Source organism: Phyllobates terribilis, unplaced genomic scaffold (assembly GCF_046119375.1).
Source record: "Phyllobates terribilis strain yellow unplaced genomic scaffold, ASM4611937v1 Scaffold_4__5_contigs__length_816908805, whole genome shotgun sequence".
NCBI lineage: Eukaryota > Metazoa > Chordata > Amphibia > Anura > Dendrobatidae > Phyllobates > Phyllobates terribilis.
In genome coordinates, this window is record NW_027362764.1 from 277950823 (window position 1) to 277972767 (window position 21945).

General features: G+C 42.0%; 1 protein-coding gene across 3 annotated transcripts in view; it reads right to left on the reverse strand.

Moving 5' to 3' along the window:
• Nucleotides 1-21945, reverse strand: part of BMPER (BMP binding endothelial regulator) — a 383271-nt gene that overhangs the window by 122089 nt on the left and 239237 nt on the right. For all 3 annotated transcript variants that reach the window (XM_073678264.1, XM_073678266.1, XM_073678265.1), the window contains 2 exons: nt 10403-10448; nt 1686-2015 (listed from right to left, as the gene is read on the reverse strand). In XM_073678264.1, coding sequence (XP_073534365.1) covers nt 1686-2015; nt 10403-10448 — 376 coding nt within the window. The remainder of the gene's footprint in view (nt 1-1685; nt 2016-10402; nt 10449-21945) is intronic.

Sequence of the window (21945 nt, forward strand, 5' to 3'; positions counted from 1 at the left end):
TTATATATAATGATGGTAGGGTATGAGATATATTTTTGTCTTTTGTCTTTTGTAGGTTTTGCTTCTTTTTGCTAGTGTGAACATGCTCCTATTTCTTGCATGTCTACCATCTTAGACCTCAGTTCACATTGCTTGGTTTTTTGTCTTGTTTGCATTCTGTGCAATTTAAGGGTGTGGCATCCCCTTTGTTGAGCTGACTGGTATATATGTAGCTTACCACGGGCCTGGGTGGTCTGGAGTTGGGACCCGGTCCTATTTGTCTACCCTTTTATATGCATTACTTCAACTTTGATATACAGTAAGGTTTTTAATATAGGCAGTATAGGTACCGTCCCAATTTAGGGTCACCTTGCCGCTGGTGGGACGGCTTGTATACTTTTTTTGATCAAAAATAGTTCACTAAGTACCCTATATTTATTTTGCAACTTTGCTTTACATTTATATATAATGATGGTAGGGTATGAGATATATTTTTGTCTTTTGTCTTTTGTAGGTTTTGCTTCTTTTTGCTAGTGTGAACATGCTCCTATTTCTTGCATGTCTACCATCTTAGACCTCAGTTCACATTGCTTGGTTAATAATCTATAATTGTAGAAAAAAACATAGACTGCACATCCAAGAATCATACATCCATCTATAGCCGTTAGATGATGAAAAAATTACAAAAACTGAACATGAGGTTCTTGATCACACTGTATGAAGCCCACTGCAACGTCACGGAAAACCTTTCAATGGGTCTCTAATTCCTAACCCAAAAGCTCAAGAGCAGGGGGAGTGACTTTGTGCCTCACAGCACCCATGCAGCAAGTCAAAGCCCCTACAGCTCCAGGCTGCTCCACCCCAAAGGCACACAACCATAGCAGCAATGGCCACCCCACAGCAACAACACAAATGAAAGGAGCTGAAAAACCCGCCACATGTTCTCAGTTTGGCAGTGCTGATCAGAATGTTAAATTAAGAACCTCATCTTCACTTTTGTAAATATTCACATAGCTGTATTTGATCAATATATGATTTTTGAATGTACTGTGCATGTCTTTTTTCTACAGTCATAGGTAATTGTATGACATTCTTTTGCTCTTTGGTGGTACAATGGTTTTATAATACAATGCTTCTATACTAACTGTAGATGTGTTTATCTAGTTTGGTAGACAGCAGAGATACAGTGCAAAGCACGATCTAGAATAGACACATCATGCGAAAATAGCATTACAACCTAAAACCATCTGTTAACTGCATGTACTCCACTGCTCCATTCATGGAGACTATACAGTCCTGGGCTATCTCTGCCAGCCCCATAGACAATAAGTAGTATCCTGCATGTAGGCCAATACTCTATTGAAATGGGGGGCTCCAGACTCCCATCCTCAGGATTATTGAAGGTCCCATTGGGAGGAGCCCGTGATCAGCATCTTATAACATATCTTATGGATAGATGATAAATTGTTATGGTGGGCTAACATCTTTATATCCATTTTCATTTGCTTCTAACATGCCTTCAGTATTACCTGGTTTTAAGTTTGGCCAAAAGAAGATGTACATATTATGCCATCTTAATATTGGGTCGCACTGTATTACTTGGGTATGGTAATTTACATTATTTTCTGCTATGTAAAGATTGACTTAGTCATAATTCTATCAATGAAAAGTTGTAATAAAACTTAGCATGGACTACTTTTTCATACCTGCTTTGGTAGTAACTTTTAGAAGGTAGCCATCGAGGTCAACGTGAAAGTGAGGAGTTTCATATGGAAGCGAAATCCGTGTTCCATTCCACTTGACTGTTAGATGCTGATGAAGACTAATAGTGCTTCCTCCCATTACTAGATCTACTGTCTTTGTCCATGAGAAAGAATGTGTCCGCCGAGCATCATTTTTTACAAGAACTTCAAAAGATGAGGTAGAAGATGAGCAGTCCCTGGTCAAGACATACTGACAAGTTCCTTGAAAGTTGAATGTTCGTCCATCAAAGGTATTGTAGTGGGGATCTCCAAATACAGTACATACCCCAGGTTCTGCAATATATGTAAATTATAGTTTATATTAATTTTTAATATTATAACATCAGTGGCTATACACAAATAATTTAATGCCAGGTATCTGTAATGAGAAAAATATTGGGAAGTTAGTAGGACCAAGGCCAATTGTACTGTTCAACTTAAAAGTGGACAACCTAGAAGAAGTACAGACATGGCTTGCTTTAGGTTAGTTGGTGCCCTATGCAACACATATTATTAACATCTCCTCACTTATGATGTAGTATATAGTTGCCAAATAATACAGAATTACAGTGGACCAACAACATTGTCAGATGGTTCCAAAATAAGGCTATATTCACATCAGGTAGAGTATGTAATGTTTGCATCCTTTAGGCAGGTATACATCATACAGCATTCCTTTTTTATTTTACTGCATATGAACATGTAGCCTGCTGGACTGCAAGTTTGACAACCTTCATTTTTTTCTAGACAAGCTATGTAAAGATCATAAAGTAAACATATTTATATGACTGCCTTCTTCACAGTTGCCTTTGCAGGATTTTGAACACCATCAATGGTGTAACAATTGCCATTGCAGAGCACATGACTGCGACGAACATTCAGTTGAAAAATATTGCAATGCAGATTTGCCCCATAATATCTATACTTGCCACCAACCTACGTCAGCTAAGTAAAACCCTGGCCACTGTCCTGAGCACACTGCAGCTACAGACGCAGTCTGAGCTAGAAGGAAGGATCCTACTCACCGACAGTCCTGAGGATGTCCCCTGGATGAGGAGAAGAAGGAGGACAACGCCACCCCGAAGGATGACAACGCCACCCCGTGGGAGGACCAACGACCTACGTCGCCCTCCAGGGGAATACATCTGCTACCATTGCCACAAGGCCGGCCACACCGCGCGGAACTGTCCTTTAAACGGGCAAACCCTGGGGCCGAGGGCCGACACCCAGGAGTAGACCAAGCAGGCCCATCAAGCTTGTACCACCGGTTTGTAGGAGGAAGGCCTTTCCTGTCCATCGTGTTGGACGGAATAGCAACACCAGCATTACTGGACACCGGTTCACAGGTAACCACCATACCTGATGTCCTCTACAAAAGGTACTGGTCCATAGATGAACTGCACCCGCCAGCCCCGAACCTCTCTGTGTATGCCTCTAACGGCCTTCCTCTTAACCTAGTAGGGGTTAAGGACGTGACAGCGAAGGTAGGGAGACTGGAACTAAAAGACCAAGGGCTGATTGTAGTGGAGTCTAACCCTGGTGATACGGACTTGTATTTGATACATGGTACAAATATTGTTGGTAACTGTTTGGGAGAAGTGTTGTTCTTACTCTAACAGATGGCTGACACTGCTAAACCAGGGCAGAGGAAGGTGCTCCAGAAAGAAATTCGAGCCCTCATGTACCAGAAACAGGTAAAACTAACAGGTGGTGAGATTGGTAATGTACGGGTGACAGACCCGATACCCATTGTGATTACTCCAATGAGTGAGATGCTGATTTGGTGTAGGGCAGAAATAGGTCTCAAGGGACAGAACTACCAGGTGGTAGTGGAGCCCATTAGCTCAGAGCACAGACCTACACTCCTAACTGCTAGAGGGGTAGCTAATGTATGCAATGGAAGGGTACCTGTACGCCTCCTAAATTGTGGGGAGGAGTAAGTTAAATTGCCATGATACGCCACTGTTGCCCGATTGTATACTGTGAATAATGATGCCATACACACAGTGGAATCCTTGACCCCACCAGATACAGTAGAGGACAATGACTCCGAAGCTCAGTTGGAGGATTGGTGTCAACAGCTCCATGTTGGAACTGACGCCACTCCTGTCCACCAAAAACACGGTGTCTACAGAGTGGTTCAGGAATATGAACAAGTGTTTAGTAAACACCCACTTGATTTTGGAAGGGTTAAAGGGGTACAACACCACATACCCACCGGTAACCATCCACCCATTAAAGAGCGTTACAGACCCATATCACCAGCACATTACCAAAAGCCAAGGAAATGTTGCATGACATGAAAAAGGCAGGGGTAATAAGGGATAGCTGTAGCCCCTGGGCAGCTCCTCTGGTCCTGGTCAGGAAAAAGGACGGTAGCATGAGGATGTGTGTAGATTATAGACAAATTAATGGAATAACACATAAAGATGCATACCCTTTGCCCCGTATAGAGGAATCCCTGGCTGCACTAAAATCTGCCAATTACTTCTCTACATTGGATCTCACTAGCGGGTACTGGCAAGTCTCTGTTGCTGAGGAAGACTGGGAGAAGACAGCCTTCACCACTCCGATGGGACTGTGTGAATTCAACAGCATGCCGTTTGGACTCTGCAATGCACCCGGAACGTTCCAGAGGTTGACGAAGTGTTGCTTGGGACACCGGAACTTTGAGACAGTGCTGCTGTACCTGGATGATGCTATTGTGCACTCGAGGACGTATGAAGACCATCTGAAGCATCTGGCAGAGGTACTTGAAGAATTGTCCGGGTATGGGATGAAACTAAAACCTTCTAAGTGCCACCTGCTCAAGCAGAAGGTTCAGTACCTGGGACACGTAGTCAGCTCAGAGGGAGTAGCACCAGACCCGGAGAAGGTCACTGCCATCCAGAAGTGGCCTGAACCGAGAAGCATCAAAGAAATATGGCAATTCCTGGGACTGGTCGTGTACTACAGGAGGTTCATAAAAGGACTATACGAAAAAGGTAGCATCTCTACAAGATCTCCTGGTAGGACAGTCCAAAAGAGGAGAAAGTCCCCCATTCCAGTGGGGCAAAGAGTAGACTGAGTCCTTTGCATCAATGAAGGAAGTCCTAACTGGTGAAGAAATCCTGGCTTACCCTGACTACAGCCAGCCTTTCCCGTTGTATACCGACGCCAGCAACGAGGGACTGGGAGCTGTGCTGTCCCAGAAGCAAAATGGCAGAGAAAAGGTAATTGTGTATGCCAGTAGGAAGCTTCGCCCTACTGAGAGTAACCCGGAGAATTACAGTTCCTTCAAGCTGGAGTTCCTGGCCTTGGTCTGGGCTATCACTGAAAGATTCAAGCATTACCTAGCCTCAACCAAATTCACAGCCTTTACCGACAATAATCCCTTGACACACTTGGAGACAGTCAGGTTGGGAGCCATGGAACAGCGTTGGGTGGCCAGACTGTCGAATTATTAGTTCACAATCAAGTACTGGGCCGGTCACAAGAATACCAATGCTGATGCCTTGTCAAGGATGCCCCACCAGTCGGACACCGAGGATGAAGTGGATGATCTTGAAGAAATTGAACTACCTGCTTTCCACAGAAATGGAATGGTCCACGAGCAGCACGCCTCCAGAAGATGTCATGTTAGGATGCCAAACCCTCTGCCTCATCACAGCTGGAAGAAGACCAAGGACAGTGACCCGGTTGTCAGCCTCATCAAAAGACTGAAAACCCTGCTGAAGGATCGGTTCTATTTGGCTGGAATGCGGAGTTCCATAGAAAGGTGGTGCCGGAATTGTGGACCCTGTAGCCTCAGAAGGAAAGACTACGGCAGCCAGAACGCACCCTTGCAGTTCATCAAAACAACCCAACCCCTGGAGATTGTCACTCTGGATCACGTCAAACTGTCACCCAGCAGATCAGGCTACTTCTATGCCCTGACCATGGTGGATCACTATTCCAGGTTCCTGGTGGTAGCCCCTGTCAAGGACCTGACAGCAGAAACTGCAGCAAGAACATTCCAAGCCTACTTCTGCAGACTCCATGGATATCCGGAAAAGGTGCTCACAGATCAAGGCCCTGCTTTCGAATCTGAGCTATTCAAGGAATTCTGCCACCTGTATGGATGCAAGAAGATCCGGACTACGCCATATCATCCGCAAACAAACGATATGTGTGAGAAAATGAACAACATTGTTATAGACCTGCTGAAAACCTTACCTTTGGAAGAAAGGAACCAGTGGCCAGAAAAGCTACCTGACCTAGTGGACCTGTATAACCACATACCCGTGAGTTCCACAAATTGCACCCCAGCGTACCTTATGAGAGCAAGACCTGGAAAATTGCCCATGGACCTGGAGCTCGGAGTGGTAGAACCGGCTGCAGATACGTCCACTGAAGACTGGGACACAAGTCGGCAAGAGCAGTACAGGAAGGTACAGGCCTGTGTCGAAGACAGTCTATACAAGGTGAAGGAAAGACAGGAAGAGCAGTATAACAAACATGCACCAGTAGAACCCTTGGCACCTGGAGAGATAGTACTAAAGCGGAAAAGAAGAGATCACAAGCTCGATGACCAGTGGGAAAGAGAGCCCTACACTGTGCTAAACTCCAGATTTGACAACAGTAAAACCTGCCTGATTAGTGAGGATGGAGGTAAGACAACCGCAACAGTCTCAAGAGACCACTTGAAGGTGTGCCCAGGTCTACTGAAGACAACGGAGGAAGAAGTACCTCCTATAACTCCGGAAGAACCCAAGGAAGATGTGCTTCACACAGTTATAGGAGATTTCCCTGGCCTCAACTTGATGGAGCAGTTATTATACCAGTAATACACTTCTATCAACCACAAGAAGAACCTGTGAGCGCCCTAGAGGAACCTGCTCAGGAACAGGAAGAGTCCCCAGTCAGAGGAGGAGCACCCGTTGAAGCAGAGCCATGAAGGCCCAGTAATCAGTGCACTTGCCTGTCACATAGAGAGATTGAGGCAGTTTTATAATCTACCAGCACGTACACCTGATAGGTTAGCAGAGAGTGCATGCACAGACACGAGTATCACCCCAGTGCTATGAAGGTTCATACGCAGCACACAAGGCCAAATCCCTGCCAGGTTTAAGGATTAAAATACAAAATGCCTAAAATATAAATAGTTACCCAGTTGGCTATTGCCTATTGTTTATTGTGTAAACTGAAATTAATGTGTGCCTGTAGTTACCCGTCAGGGTACAGAGACTTGTAGGCTGAGGACTGTGAGCAGCCAAAAACTGTACTTGTAAATAGTTGCACTCATCAAAAGTGACCCCCTTATTTGACCACTGAACAAAAACCAGTTTGGTGTGGCCGAAAAGTGGTCCAGCGCCTGGATCACTTATGCCCTGTAGCCACGGCCAGGGCCTACGTTGAGGGTTTTCAGGCGGGTCCCTCATGTTACTCATTTTACACTTTCTTCGGTGAAATGGACACCTGGTTACGGGACTTACTGTAACTTTATTATTGTTATTGTTATTATAATTTTTGTTGTTGTTGTAACCTGTTACAAAATGCTTCAGTCCAGGAGTACTGAATTGTACTAGTTGGGAATGTGGCACCCTGCTGTTCACAGGTACCACAGGACCCAAAAGGGTGCATGGATGGACTTCTCCACAAGAGGCCCTCGTTACAAACAAACACCTCCACCCTTCCACCTCATACCACCAGAAGGATCCCGTTAGGGATATATATATGGAGGGTGGAGCCAGGCAGTCTCAGTCAGAGTTAATTGAGTCAGAGTGTGCTGCCACTGAGAGCAGTGAAGATGCAGCACGCCTGCTGCTGTATTGAGGGCCCCCAATGTGGCCGGAGGCAAAGAGGAGAGGAGAAAGGAGTTGAGGGGGCAGAGGAGCATCATAGGCTCACCCCAAGACACGAACCGGACACCGGGTCTGCGCCTACAAGGTCCTTTATACCCAGTAGGGATCACCGGCATACCAGGAGGACTACAAGTCCCTGGTCGACCTGAAGCTAAACCCTTGACAGGACTAGGAACCACGAAGGCCCCGGCATCCAGGGATAGTGGTTGCCAGAAAAAGGTCCTACTACCAAGCGACAGGTGAAGGAACAGCACGACACAGAAGCTAGGCCCAGTTGCAGGCTGGCCAGGAGCTTAGAGAGAGGGAGACTCGGACCAGGAGGCCTTATATCCGCTCACTGGGGAGAAGTCCTGAAATGCACCCTTCCTACCGAGTACCCTGGACTGTACCTGACATCCGAACCAGTAAAGGTACTGAAGTGAATCCCCTGTCTCTGTCAGTGATTCCTGCTGTGCCATCTCTCCTGCCCTACAAGCCCCAGCATCACCACCATCTGTACACAATGCCCCGGGGGCCTGCTCCGCTTATGGGGAGCAAGAACATCCCAGCTGCCATCCCATCACCCCCAGAGGTCTGCAGCAGCGCCGGTAACCATTACTGGAAACCACAGGTGGCGTCACAAGACAAACTGTATACTAAAACCCCTTTTTAATGAGAGACCCAAAGTATGGGCCCGGGAGCCGACTGCTGTGACCTCCTAAACAAGGTAAAAGGCCTGGGTACAGAGTCCCCTATATTCCCCCTGGGTGAAACACATACAAGATACAAATATAAAATACAGTGGATAAACTAACAATGACAGAATGGTACAGAGGGAAGAGGGCCCTGCCCCTGAGGGCTTACGCTCTACAGAATAATGGGAAAAGAAAACAGTAGGTTAGGGGACTGTGAGGAAACTAGGGAGCAGTAGCGCAAATAGGGTGATACCTGTGATACAAAGGGTGAATAAACAGGGGGTGTCCATTTTCTCCTTTATTTCTATAGAGTCTAAATTTGACGGGCCAAATCTTGTGAAAGGGGGACATTTTGAGTTTTAATGTTCGCAGTATTTTTAGTCTAGTGTTAAAGACGGGCCCGTGCAAAATTTATCTCAAATTGGGTGAAAAATTTGGTTTTGTATTCAACGGGCTACCACACACAGCTTTTCTCCTTTATACAGTACAGACCAAATGTTTGGACACACCTTCTCATTTAAAGATTTTTCTGTATTCTCATGACTTTGAAAATTGTACATTCACACTGAAGGCATCAAAACTATGAATTAACACATGTGGAATTATATACTTAACAAAAAAGTGTGGAAAAACTGAAAATATGTCTTATATTCTAGGTTCTTCAAAGTAGCCACCTTTTGCTTTGATGACTGCTTTGCACACTCTTGGCATTCTCTTGATGAGCTTCAAGAGGTAGTCACCGGAAATGGTTTTCACTCCACAGGTGTGCCCTGTCAGGTTTAATAAGTGGGATTTCTTGCCTTATAAATGGGGTTGGGACCATCAGTTGTGTTGTGCAGAAGTCAGGTGGAAACACAGCTGACAGTCCTACTGAATAGACTGTTAGAATTTGCATTATGGCAAGAAAAAAGCACCTAAGTAAAGAAAAACGAGTGGCCATCATTACTTTAAGAAATGAAGGTCAGTCAGTGCGAAAAATTGGGAAACTTTGAAAGTGTCCCCAAGTGCAGTTGCAAAAACCATCAAGCGCTACAAAGAAACTGGCTCACATGAGGACCACCCCAGGAAAGGAAGACCAAGAGTCACCTCTGCTTCTGAGGATAAGTTTAATCAAGTCACCAGCCTCAGAAATTGCAGGTTAACAGCAGCTCAGATTAGAGACCAGGTCAATGCCACACAGAGTTCTAGCAGCAGATACATCTCTTCAACAACTGTTAAGAGGAGACTTTGTGCAACAGGCCTTCATGGTAAAATAGCTGCCAGGAAACCACTGCTAAGGACAGGCAACAAGCAGAAGAAACTTGTTTGGGCTAAAGAACACAAGGAATGGACATTAGACCAGTGGAAATCTGTGCTTTGGTCTGATGAGTCAAAATTTGAGATCTTTGGTTCCAACCACCGTGTCTTTGTGCGATGCACAAAAAGGTGAATGGATGGACTCTACATGCCTGGTTCCCACCGTGAAGCATGGAGGAGGAGGTGTGATGGTGTGGGGGTGCTTTGCTGGTGACACTGTTGGGGATTTATTCAAAATTGAAGGCATACTGAACCTGCATGGCTACCACAGCATCTTGAAGAGGCATGCTATTCCATCCGGTTTGCATTTAGTTGGACCATAATTTATATTTTAACAGGACAATGACCCCAAACACACCTCCAGGCTGTGTAAGGGCTATTTGACCAAGAATGAGAGTGATGGGGTGCTACGCCAGATAACCTGGCCTCCACAGTCACCAGACCTGAACCCAATCGAGATGGTTTGGGGTGAGCTGGACCTCAGAGTGAAGGCAAAAGGGCCAACAAGTGCTAAGCATCTCTGGGAACTCCTTCAAGATTGTTGGAAGACTATTTCCGGTGACTACCTCTTGAAGCTCATCAAGAGAATGCCAAGAGTGTGCAAAGCAGTCATCAAAGCAAAAGGTGGCTGCTTTGAAGAACCTAGAATATAAGACATATTTTCAGTTGTTTCACACTTTTTTGTTAAGTATATAATTCCACATGTGTTAATTCATAGTTTTGATGCCTTCAGTGTGAATGTACAATTTTCATAGTCATGAAAATACAGAAAAATCTTTAAATGAGAAGGTGTGTCCAAACCTTTGGTCTGTACTGTATATAGGTTACAACATATTAGTAAGTTTGTATTATTACAAAATAATGGTAAAGTAAAATTGAACTTACTCACTTTCAGTGCAAATTGGGCAACATCCCTTTCTGTTCAGTATTTTCCCCTGTAAAATAGAGACACATGGAGAAAAATAACAATAATAATAAAAAAATCCTCAATTTCACATACTTAAATAGCATCTTTTGATCTCAAGTTTTGCACATTTCCTTCAAAACACAATTGAACAAAAATTAAATAAGACATAAATATTGCAGCACAGCCTTTAAAGCTATTAGAGATACTATGCGATATGACGATGTAAAACACATATGGTACATAGTTAGCATGCCATTAGGACAAGCCGGGAGCATTTAGAAAACACATTTTCATCGAAGTTGGAAAGGATTGACATTTCCAAAACAAATCTTTAAATATGTTAGCATCTGCATCCTCTCAAATCCATTTTTACCATTGTAAATGAATTTCTATTTTTATATAAATACGTACTTTAATAATATTAATATTAAAATTAATGAAATAGTCAAAAAAAACATTTGAAGTGGCCTATTTGGTCACTCTATATCATACTGTACATACTGTACAGTACCCCTTTGTGACCCACCGCAGTGGGTCACAAAGGGGTAACTGTGGCACATGGGGAAACCAATGTTTATCTATGTATGGGGACATCACTTTTATTAGTCCTGTATTTGACATAACTGTTTTTTACTCCTTTTTACAACAGTAACACTAACCTGTGACATCATTATGCTTTGTACGTTTGTACAGTACTGTGGCATCAATATTTACATTATCCCTTTATTATGAGACTTTATTTCTTCTTGTGCTATGACATCACTTAGTCATTAGCTGTGATATCACTTTGCTTTCATCCCTGTTCAGTGACATCACTGTGAACATTATCCCAATACTATAGCATCACTGCGTGCAATAAGCTTTTCCTATAAATGTGTTTATTATGCATGTACAATTACATCATTGTTTTTGCTTTTCTTGTTTTGTTTTTTTACATCACTGTGTGTCATCTATAATACTTATTCTATTCCATGTGTTTTTATTAGAACTGTGTTGTGCGATTACTGTGTTTTTTTGTTTTTACTATGACATTATGTACAGTCATGGCCAAAAGTTTTGAGAATGACACCAAAATTATATTTTCACATGATCTGCTGGCCTCTGGTTTTTATTAGTGTTTGTCTGATGTTTATATCACATACAGAAATATAATTGCAATCATATTATGAGTACCAATAGGTTATATTGACAGTTAGAATGAGTTAATGCAGCAAGTCAATATTTGCAGTGTTGCCTCTTCTTCTTCAAGACCTCTGTAATTCTCCCTGATATGCTCTCAATCAACTTTTGGACCAAATCCTGACTGATAGCAGTCCATTCTTGCATAATCAATGCTTGCATTTTGCCAGAATTTGTTGGTTTTTGTTTGTCCACCCGTCTCTTGATGATTGACCACAAGTTCTCAATGGGATTAAGATCTGGGGAGTTTCCAGGCCGTGGACCCAAAATCTCTATGTTTTGTTCCATGAGACATTTAGTTATCACCTTTGCTTTATGGCAAGGTGCTTCATTGTTGGGCGCCAAACTGCTCTTGGACGGTTGGGAGAAGTTGCTCTTGGAGGACATTTTGGTACCATTCTTTATTCATGGCTGTGTTTTTAGGCAAGACTGTGAGCCGATTCCCTTGGCTGAGAAGCAACCCCACACATGAATGGTTTCAGGATGCTTTACAGTTGGCATGAGACAAGACTGGTGGTAGCGCTCACCTCTTCTTCTCCGATTAAGCTCTTTTCCAGATGTCCCAAACAATCGAAAAGGGGATTCATCAGAGAAAATGACTTTGCCCCAGTCCTCAGCAGTCCACTCCCTGTACCTTTTGCAGAATATCAGTCGGTCCCTGATGTTTTTTCTGGAGAGAAGTGGCTTCTTTGCTGCCCTCCTTGAAACCAGCCCTTGCTCAAAGAGTCTCCGCCTCACAGTGCGTGCAGAAGCACTCACACCAGCCTGCAGCCATTCCTGAGCAAGCTCGGCACTGCTGGTAGTCCGATCCCGCAGCTGAAACAGTTTTAAGATACGGTCCTGGCGCTTGCTGGTCTTTCTTGGGCGCCCTGGAGCCTTTTTGACAACAATGGAACCTCTCTCCTTGAAGTTCTTGATGATGCGATAGATTGTTGACTGAGGTGCAATCTTTGTAGCTGCGATACTCTTCCCTGTTAGGCCATTTTTGTGCAGCGCAATGATGGCTGCACGTGTTTCTTTAGAGATAACCATGGTTAACTGAAGAGAAACAATGATACCAAGAACCAGCCTCCTTTTAAAGTGTCCAGTGATGTCATTCTTACTTAATCATGACTGATTGATCGCCAGCCCTGTCCTCATCAACACCCATACCTGTGTTAATGGATCAATCACTAAAACGATGTTAGCTGCTCCTTTTAAGGCAGGACTGCAATGATGTTGAAATGTGTTTTGGGGGTTAAAGTTCATTTTCTGGGCAAATATTGACTTTGCAAGTACAGTAATTGCTGTTAAGCTGATCACTCTTTGACATTCAGGAGTATATGCAAATTGCCATTACAAAAAATGAAGCAGTAAACTTTGGAAAAATTACTATTTGTCTCATTCTCAATACTTTTGGCCATGACTGTATTTACTAATCCTACACTGTGATTTCAATATGTTTATTATCCATGCGCTGCAATATAATTTTGTGCATTATCCAGATGTTGTGACATCATTATGTGATAGGTGTAAATATAAGAGGAGTGGGGGTTGCAGATATACTACATCTAGCTTCCTAGTCAATTTGACTTTAAAGGGTATCTGTCAGCATATTTTTTCTATGGAATCTGAGAGTGGCATGATGTAGGGGCAGAGAGCCAGATTTTAGCTATGTATCACCTACTGGGCTGCTTGGTGTAGTTTTGATAGAATCCCTTTATTCTCTGCTGTAGATGTAGCAGTGCTCTGAATGCTGAGTTGTGTACAACTCCGATCACACACCAGATAGGCAGCTTCCTGTGCAAGCTGTCAATCAGTGGTGGGGCCAGGGTTACACAGTTTAGCTGGACTGCCTGGCATAAAACATCTAGCCCTGTATGGGTAATCCTTCCAATAAAACACTGATTGTATTAAAACTGCAGCAAGATGAAGTTAGGAAAAAGATCTTAATAATAATATCCTCCTAGATAAATGGAAAAAAAGCAGTGGAACTAGCATATAAATATTCTATTAGCGCAAACCTACATGAAAATTATTTTAAAATTTTATCTAGGTGGTTCGACACCCCCGCTAGACTTAAAAACACATATCCTGATCAATCCGATTTGTGCAGGAGGAATTGTGGTCAAAGAGGCAATCTTCACATATTCTGGGAATGTCCAAAACTTTTGATACTTAGGAGAGATGTCTCTTTACTATTGAATAAAATCAATGAATCTCCCGTAAAAAATTCTCCCCAGTTGGTTCTCCTTTTTCTGGAAGCAGATGACCTCCCTCAAAAAATTAGACAAGTTTCTTTACATATTTTTTCTGTTATAAAAACTCGTATTACTTCAAAGTGGAAATTGATGGATATTCCCTCTATTTCCAACATAATTAATATTATATTCTCCCATAATGCCTTTGAAATCTCATTAGCTTTAAGGAATAACTCTCTACCTAAATATAATTCCAAATGGTCCTCTTGGAACGCAATTTTTCCACCAAGCAAGAGAAGGCTCTTTATATGACGTTTCATTACTTTGCCAGAATTCTTCTAATCTAATCTTCATTCTATGTTGTTTTTGCACTTGGTATGTTAACTTTGTGGTGTTAAGATGATCTTTGTTTCCTTTTTTCTCTCTCCTCTTCCCCCTACCCCATGTTCTCTTTTCCTTTATTTGGTTGCCTTTCCTTTCTCTGCATCCCTTTCCTCATCCCTTGTCCCCTATACTGTAAAAATCCCCTAATAAAAAGAATTTTGGAAAAAAGAAAAAAACTGCAGAAAGCTGCTGAGCAAGTGACACATCTCTAGAATCAGGTTCTCTGCGCCTATATTATGCTGCTCTCAGATTAAACAGTAAAAACGGCTGACATATTTCTTTTAACTACGGATGAGCAGACCCGTGGATGTTCGAATCTGCCGCGTTCAGCTGAACTTTATAAAAAAGTTTGGTTTGGGTACCAGAACTTGATCCCGAATCTGGGGTGAAGGCCCAAACATCCAGCAGTTCCCATGCTGACCTCTGTGTGACAGTGTGAGAAACACTGGCTCTGACCAGTAGTAACCTTAGTGAAGTCACTGCCGGTCACAGCCACTGGGTATCGAGGTTTCTAAGCTCCCACATAGAGGACAGCATGTGAACCAGCAGCTGTTGTGACCAGCGGTGACTAGATTACCACCAGTCAGGTGCCGGCTGATGACTACTACTGTCATCAGCATCTCCTGCTCTTGCTGAAAGCAGGGAGAGCAGGCTACACTGATGAGAGTATTCATCAGTTGCTACAGCAAAAATTTAACGTTTATTCATTATATTAAAAAAATTTGAAAAAAGTGCAAGTGCTAACAAACAGACAAGGGTGGTATAATAAATGGTCAAACACAATGACCCTATGCTCATAGATATATTTTGATCTCTAAAGTACAAGGATATAACTATGCATACAATACGTTTTATGTCATAGTTTTGTCAGTATGTCGAGCACTTCTGACTACCTCCTTGACAACAGAGAAAAAAATCCCTTGTGATCAAACAACCAACTGGCCATTTAATTAGACCATCAATTGCATTTTATCTGTCCAAATCATAGACCCATAAAGCCAAGATCAATATTAGCTATCCTTTAGTCACATATCAATATATAGGAGTGCCAACATAAATATATCTCCATACAAAAAATGAGGAATTTAAATAGTTAATACCTATAAGAGCATATAACAGCAGTTCACATCAAGGTTAGATAGAAATCAATCCATCCACATATAGATTATCTAGAATCAATGATATTGCAGTAAAAAAAGTGTCTATGACTTGACCTTATCATGTTTCTAGGAATCCATCACCCACAAACCACATAGGTATGTATACTATTAATCCATAGAACACTTAAGTATCCATTACATCCATTTGAGCATAATACCCATATCACAAAATATTCAGTGGGCAGTCAAGGGAAAAAAATGCATTTTGACCTCCCCAGACTAAAAATAGCAGCCCACAGATGCCCCAGAAAAGGCACATGCATTAGATGCGCCAATTCTAGCACTTTGCCCAACTCTTCCCGCTTGCCCTGGTGCATTGGCAAGCAAGGTAATATTTTGAGGTTGATATCAGCTGTGTAATGTCTGCTGAGCTGACATCAAGCCCAGAGGTTAGTAATTGCGCAGAGTCTATCAGACACCCCTATTACTAACTCGTTAAGTGAGTAGTTAAAGCAAAGACACACAGGAAAAAAATACTTTATTTGAATAAAACTCCCCCACACTCCCTTGTTTACCCATTTATTAATTAAAAATAAATCCAGGAAGTTACGACGGTAATCCAGTTGTGAAATGTCCAACGACCCCCATCGAATCCTATGGAGTCTCATTGTGAGAAAGTTCTCAGAATAAGACTTCATAGTTCACTTACTGCCAGGCAAGGAAATTCTCACGCTCCAGCTTGGGACTGACCATGAGTAACCCTATTGAGCCTCGCTCTGAGAATGTTCAGATTTTAATAATTTTTCAAATTATTTAAAATGTAAAATTATTTAAAATGTTTTTTTTTAATTGATTCCCTTTTTTTCCCTTATCAATCCAGTGCGAATGCATCAATGGTTCCAACCATCGTTTATTTACAAATTATCAACATGTGACTGCTGCAGCCAGTCAGAGGCACTAGCGGTCGTATTCCACACTATTGACTCAGTTGACCCTCCAACGTTGAACCATGATTCCAATAAGCACATGACTGCTAAGGCCAGTGCACTTACTGGTATCACTGCTGTTAGTTTACTTAAAAAAATGAACTCTATTAGGAAACCTTTATTTTTTTTTTCAAAACTTTGATGCAATGCCTTAATTGAATATGATATTATTCTATTAGGCCATACTAAGGTATTTCTTAACATGCATTTTTTCTTGACAAAGTTTGAAAGCCTTTGTTAGGCCCCAACTGCCCATATTAAGTCAGCAATGCTATGGTTCATTGCAATCACCATTATTTGTCAGCACTGTGAAGAGCATCGTGATCACAGGCTGCTAATCAAATATTGTGGCTGTGATATTACTAAGCAAGTGTCAAGGTTTATGTTGGAATAAAAAAAGACCATAGAAAAGAAATACTTAACAGCTTTGAGAGAAGTAACAAGAAGGCAGTTATTGAAGTCCTTGTGGCACAAACTGTTGATACCAGAAATTATCAAATGTTTTGAAATTCAAATTTGGCAGATTTGATTTGCTGCAAATTGCAGGTACTCCAATTACTGTGAAAAGATGTGTGTTAAAGAAGTATCATAGGAGAGCATCAAACACAGAGTTCTGTATTTCAATCTCTTCAACACAAACACAACCTCAGTAATGTCAAAGTGACCTTACCATAGAAACTGATGGTAACCAGCAGCCCATTTAATGGCACAATGCACTGACACATTTTTCATGTGTTTTTTTTTTTATTAAAAAACAGTCCAAAAATTATCCCTTGTAGTCATATGTGATCATGAAGACTGTACTGTGCAGAACACTGGCTCAAACTGACAGTGTACATGTCGGAGGTAAAATCTTCCTACTGTGAGACGAGTGATATACCATATATTCCTAATGCCCTCTGCTTCATCCACACTAATATGCCTGACAGAGACAAAGGAGGCCAATTGCAATCTGTTTTTGGTAGTTCTATTGCCAAAATGGCTGGTGCCAGTGGTGGTGATGGTTCTACTGCTGCTGGAGGCTCCTTCATTATTAGCCATGGTATGGATTATTTTTTCCTTTCACACTACTCAGTCCATTGCCATTACCACTGGTTCTTGTACCCTACATTTTGTACAACATTACAACTTTCAACAATCTTTTCGACCCCAATTTTTCAACTCTTGGTAAAAAGGACATAACAACAAATGCAAGGTGTGTAGGTACATGTGCACATAGCAAATTGTGGCAGTAAGCCGCAGTATTGGTGCGGTGTGTCACACTGTCATTTAGACAGCTGCAGTTAAATGTTTGGATTTTAGGGAACTCTTTTGTATTTTTAAAATACAATTGTTCTACCCTCAAAAAAAAATGATTGCACCAGAGGTAGAGTTTCTTGTGACATGCAAGCACACCGTTTGATATTGATTTCAGATTTTTTTTTCCGTAAAAACTATTGTGCAGTCTTGCTTCTGCTTTTTTACTGGAGTAAAAATAAAAAATTGTGTAATTGCAATTCAAATTCATCAGGACTGATGCCATCTACATCTTATCACTGATCAATCACACTAAAGCCCCCATCTCACATAGCGAGATCGCTAGCGAGATCGCTGCTGTGTCACGGTTTTGGTGACGTAACAGCGACCTCACCAGCGATGTTGCTATGTGTGACACTTTGCAGCGATCAGGCCCCTGCTGGGAGGTCGCTGATCGCTGCAAAGTGTCCTGGACCATTTTTTGGTCGTTGCCCTCCCGCTGGTCAGCACACATCGCTGTGTGTGACCAGCGGGAGCAGCGATCAGGCTGGTAACCATGGTAAACATCGGGTTACTAGGGGCACACATGCACCTAGCAACCCGTTGTTTATCATGGTTACCACTCTGCTACAGTGAGTGGGAGGTTACCGCTCACTTTAGCAGGCTCGTAACCATGATAAACATCGGGTTACTAGGGGCACACGCGCACCTAGTAACCCGTTGTTTATCATGGTTACGAGCCTGCTAAAGTGAGCGGTAACCTCCCGCTCACTGTAGCAGAGTGGTAACCATGATAAACAACGGGTTACTAGGTGCGCGTGTGCCCCTAGTAACCCGATGTTTACCATAGTTACCAGCCTGCTCCTGCTTCAGCAGGCTCGTAACCAGGAGCAGGACATCGTGGAAAGATTCTTTCCACGATGTCGCTGCTCCCCTGATCGTTGGTGAGCCTGCCTGTTTGACAGCTCACCAGCGACAACATAGCGACGCAGCAACGATCCCTGACAGGTCGTATCGTTGTCGGGGTCGTTGCAGCGTCGCTAAGTGTGACGGGGCCTTTAGTCTGGCACTGCTACTACTACCTCTACTTTCTCTCCCCTATCAATTGAATCTCTGTATTATTTGCAGGCTACTGCACACATACAACACATTACTCTCTGGAGTATTTGTCAAATGTTTTAGGCTTTCTCTTCTTATCTTTCTCTATTGTTGAGCTGTGAGCTCTGCTGTACTCTCACCCTAAAATGGCTGCTGCATTTCCTGCCAAAGCTACTATACATGCTATAATAGTAAGAATAGTATACCATGTGATGTGATAGCTGCAAGACATTATACAGAAGCCTGTGTGGTCCCGCCTGAGATCATGTCAGCTTTCTGTTACTGATGCAATTTCTGATATGTGTAAAAAGTTGGCAGGCATTTTTTTGACAATTCAGAAGATTTGATTTGAAAATTGTTTGAATTTACTAGTACCTGCAAATGTCATAAAATTTGACTTCAATTTGATTTGCATTGAATCATTTCAATCATCTCTAGTTAATACAATTAGATATGACTTAGTACCACTGTGTCATGAAAGGTGTGCAACACAAAGGGAAGAGGTAAAGGGAGCCCAGACTCTTGGGAAAGGGGGGAAGTTGAGACCTCCTAGGTTGATCTAGCGTCATCCTGTCTCCCCTAACGACTCTGTATTGGCTCTTCGCCAATCGCCACACGCATGCCTCGCCCTGTCTTTCCCTGGCATATGGCTATGGCTAGGGAAAGGAGGAGATGAGCACAAGGTGATCTCCACTAAACACTATAGACAACAAGGGTACACAAACAGGGGGAAATTGCTTAGCTTTAGACGAATCCAGACAAATGCGCACAAGTCCTCAAGCTCCAGAGAGGACGCAATACTGCTCTTGCTAAAACCTTCACCAATAGTAATGAATATCACCAGCATCTCCCTCTGAAACACAGCAGGTATTTATACACCCAGGCAGGGTGTTAATTAGCCAGAGGAAGGTATCCGCTGGGTCCTAGAGACAGCCTCTAAGAAGATGTCTGTAATGCCAAATGTAGAGATCTCCTGCAACCAACTGTAGGGCGACTGTCTGTCACTTCTGACACACCCGTGACACACTGTGACAGAAAGTAGTTCCAATGGCTTGGATGCATATGAGTGTTTTTAGTTGTCAAATCATCAGACTAATGTATACTGATTAAAGATGAGAGATGGCAACCTATCAGAGAACAGCTTCCACGTCCTGACTTGCCACAGAATAATAATAAAAGGAAACTGACTGATCTCTTGTGCACTATACCACGATTTTTTGCTGGCACTCATTTCTCATTCATTGCTCATATAATCATAAAAAAAAATATTTTACAAGCGTTCATTATCGACTCCTCACATTTGAGCAGTTAACGATATGCAAATGCATAGTTTTGCAAGCTAATATTTAACAATAATGTCCCTTTAATCCTTAAAATGTCATACTGCTTTTGAAGATAATGTTTATATAGCTATAAATGCAGTAATTGCAGCAGCACCAATGCCATAAGTTCATCCGAGGATGGAATCTATGACCAACACCAGTGGTTTACTGAACACTGTGTTCATTGGCATCAATTCCAATGTTTATCTCAAGAAAAGGTAGTAGCCTATTATATTTTACATGTGTTGCAAATAGTCACTCGAAGGGATCCCTGAGGAGCATGATAAGTGATATCATCCAATTTTTTCCTTAAGACTCTTTCTAATCAGACCGTGTTTTATTCTGCTAAGTTTTATGAGCCTTTCGGTTTTATGTCTGAAAATATTTCAGGCAAGACTAATTAGGCTTTTGTTTGGTTGTGCAACAGAAACAGCTGTTGTTTTTTCTGTGCCTCATTTGGCACCAATGTTAAGAAGGCAACTTTAGAATTGTAATAAGGTACAGATGTGTATGGAAAGAAATACTTTCTACACCACACACTCAACAAACCTTGTCTGTATTTATAACCAACCTGAGGGTTGTCTTCCTGAAATCTCCGAGATCTGTCAGTCATTCATAAATTGTTATGGAAGAACCCCCACCCTCATTTCTCTAAATAGTAGAATCAATGACTAATAAGTGATAGCTTTCCATATTTTTTCTGTGAATGTTTCCAATCATCCTGTGTCTTTTTATGAGATTTCCAGTGTAAGTCTGAAGTGGTTTGAGCAATAGAAAGAATGGAAATCTGCTATTAATGGAGCTAAAAAAAATCTTTGTGTGTCTCTATTGACCTCAATGGAATCTAATGAAATGAGTTACCTTTTTACTCCTATTACGTTTAATCACCCTTACCTGCATATGTAGCATAACTTTTTTGAGTCATAAAATACATTATTATCCCGTTTATACCTAACAAAGTAAGTATCAATATGTTTTACTATCTAAAAGAGTGATAAGTTCTCATTATTCCTTTCTGAGGATACTACAAATAAACTTAAAGGGCATATTCAGCATGATACTATCACAAACACCATTGAGACTGTTATATATTTCTTACTAGAGATGAGATCAGGCAAAATATGAATTTGACCATTCATGCGCTTTTTATCCTGGGAAATTCAATTTGCAGAGAAATGATTCAATGTAGAGAAATGATTTAATGTCATTAATTATGCTCTGGGGTCTATAGAGACCCCAGAGTATAATAAATGTAATGTGTAAAAAAATTTTAAAAATCCTTTTACTCACCTTATGCTCACCTCTCTAACTCCTCCAACTGCTACGCTACTCACTGCCATCCATTAGGTCCTTGCGCATCTTCTGATCCCCTACTGCTCAAGCTGAAATGGGTTCTGCGCAAGTGCGTATAAGGCCATGGCATCATGACATCACGATGTGCATCCTGGCCTTCAGCGCAATGTGCAGATCCCTTCTGGGCCTCATGAAAGCTAGAAATCTTGGCTCAGCGTGAGATCAGAATATCCTGCGAAGACCAGATTGTTGGTGGTGACTAGCGGAGGGGCCGGAGAGGTGTGAGTGAGTTGAGTATAAGGATTTTTTTTAACCTTTTGATGATCCTTTATGGTTCAGAAAAATGCCAGCAAGGGGAAGTGAAATACAACAATATTTGCAGTTTGACAAATCCAGATTTTTGTAAAATTGGAGTAGAATTCTACTTGCATCTACTTGCTCTTCTCTATTTCTTACCATTCTTTTGTTTCTCATCATTATGAAGAAATTAAACTGAAGACTAAAACAAAGACTTCAATTTCAGCAAAAATATCTGGAGGTGGAATTTATAAAGATGTACAAGTTGAAATGGAGTGTAATTGTCAACTTCTTTTTCAATAATAGGCCCACCATAGAAAATGATTTTTAGCATCTTCTATCACAATACATATGTAGAACATAGGAATGTTGAATACACTTTAAGCTATCATGTTATCATCAAATAGACGTCATGTCTAGTGTTGAGCGATACCTTCCGATATCAGGAAA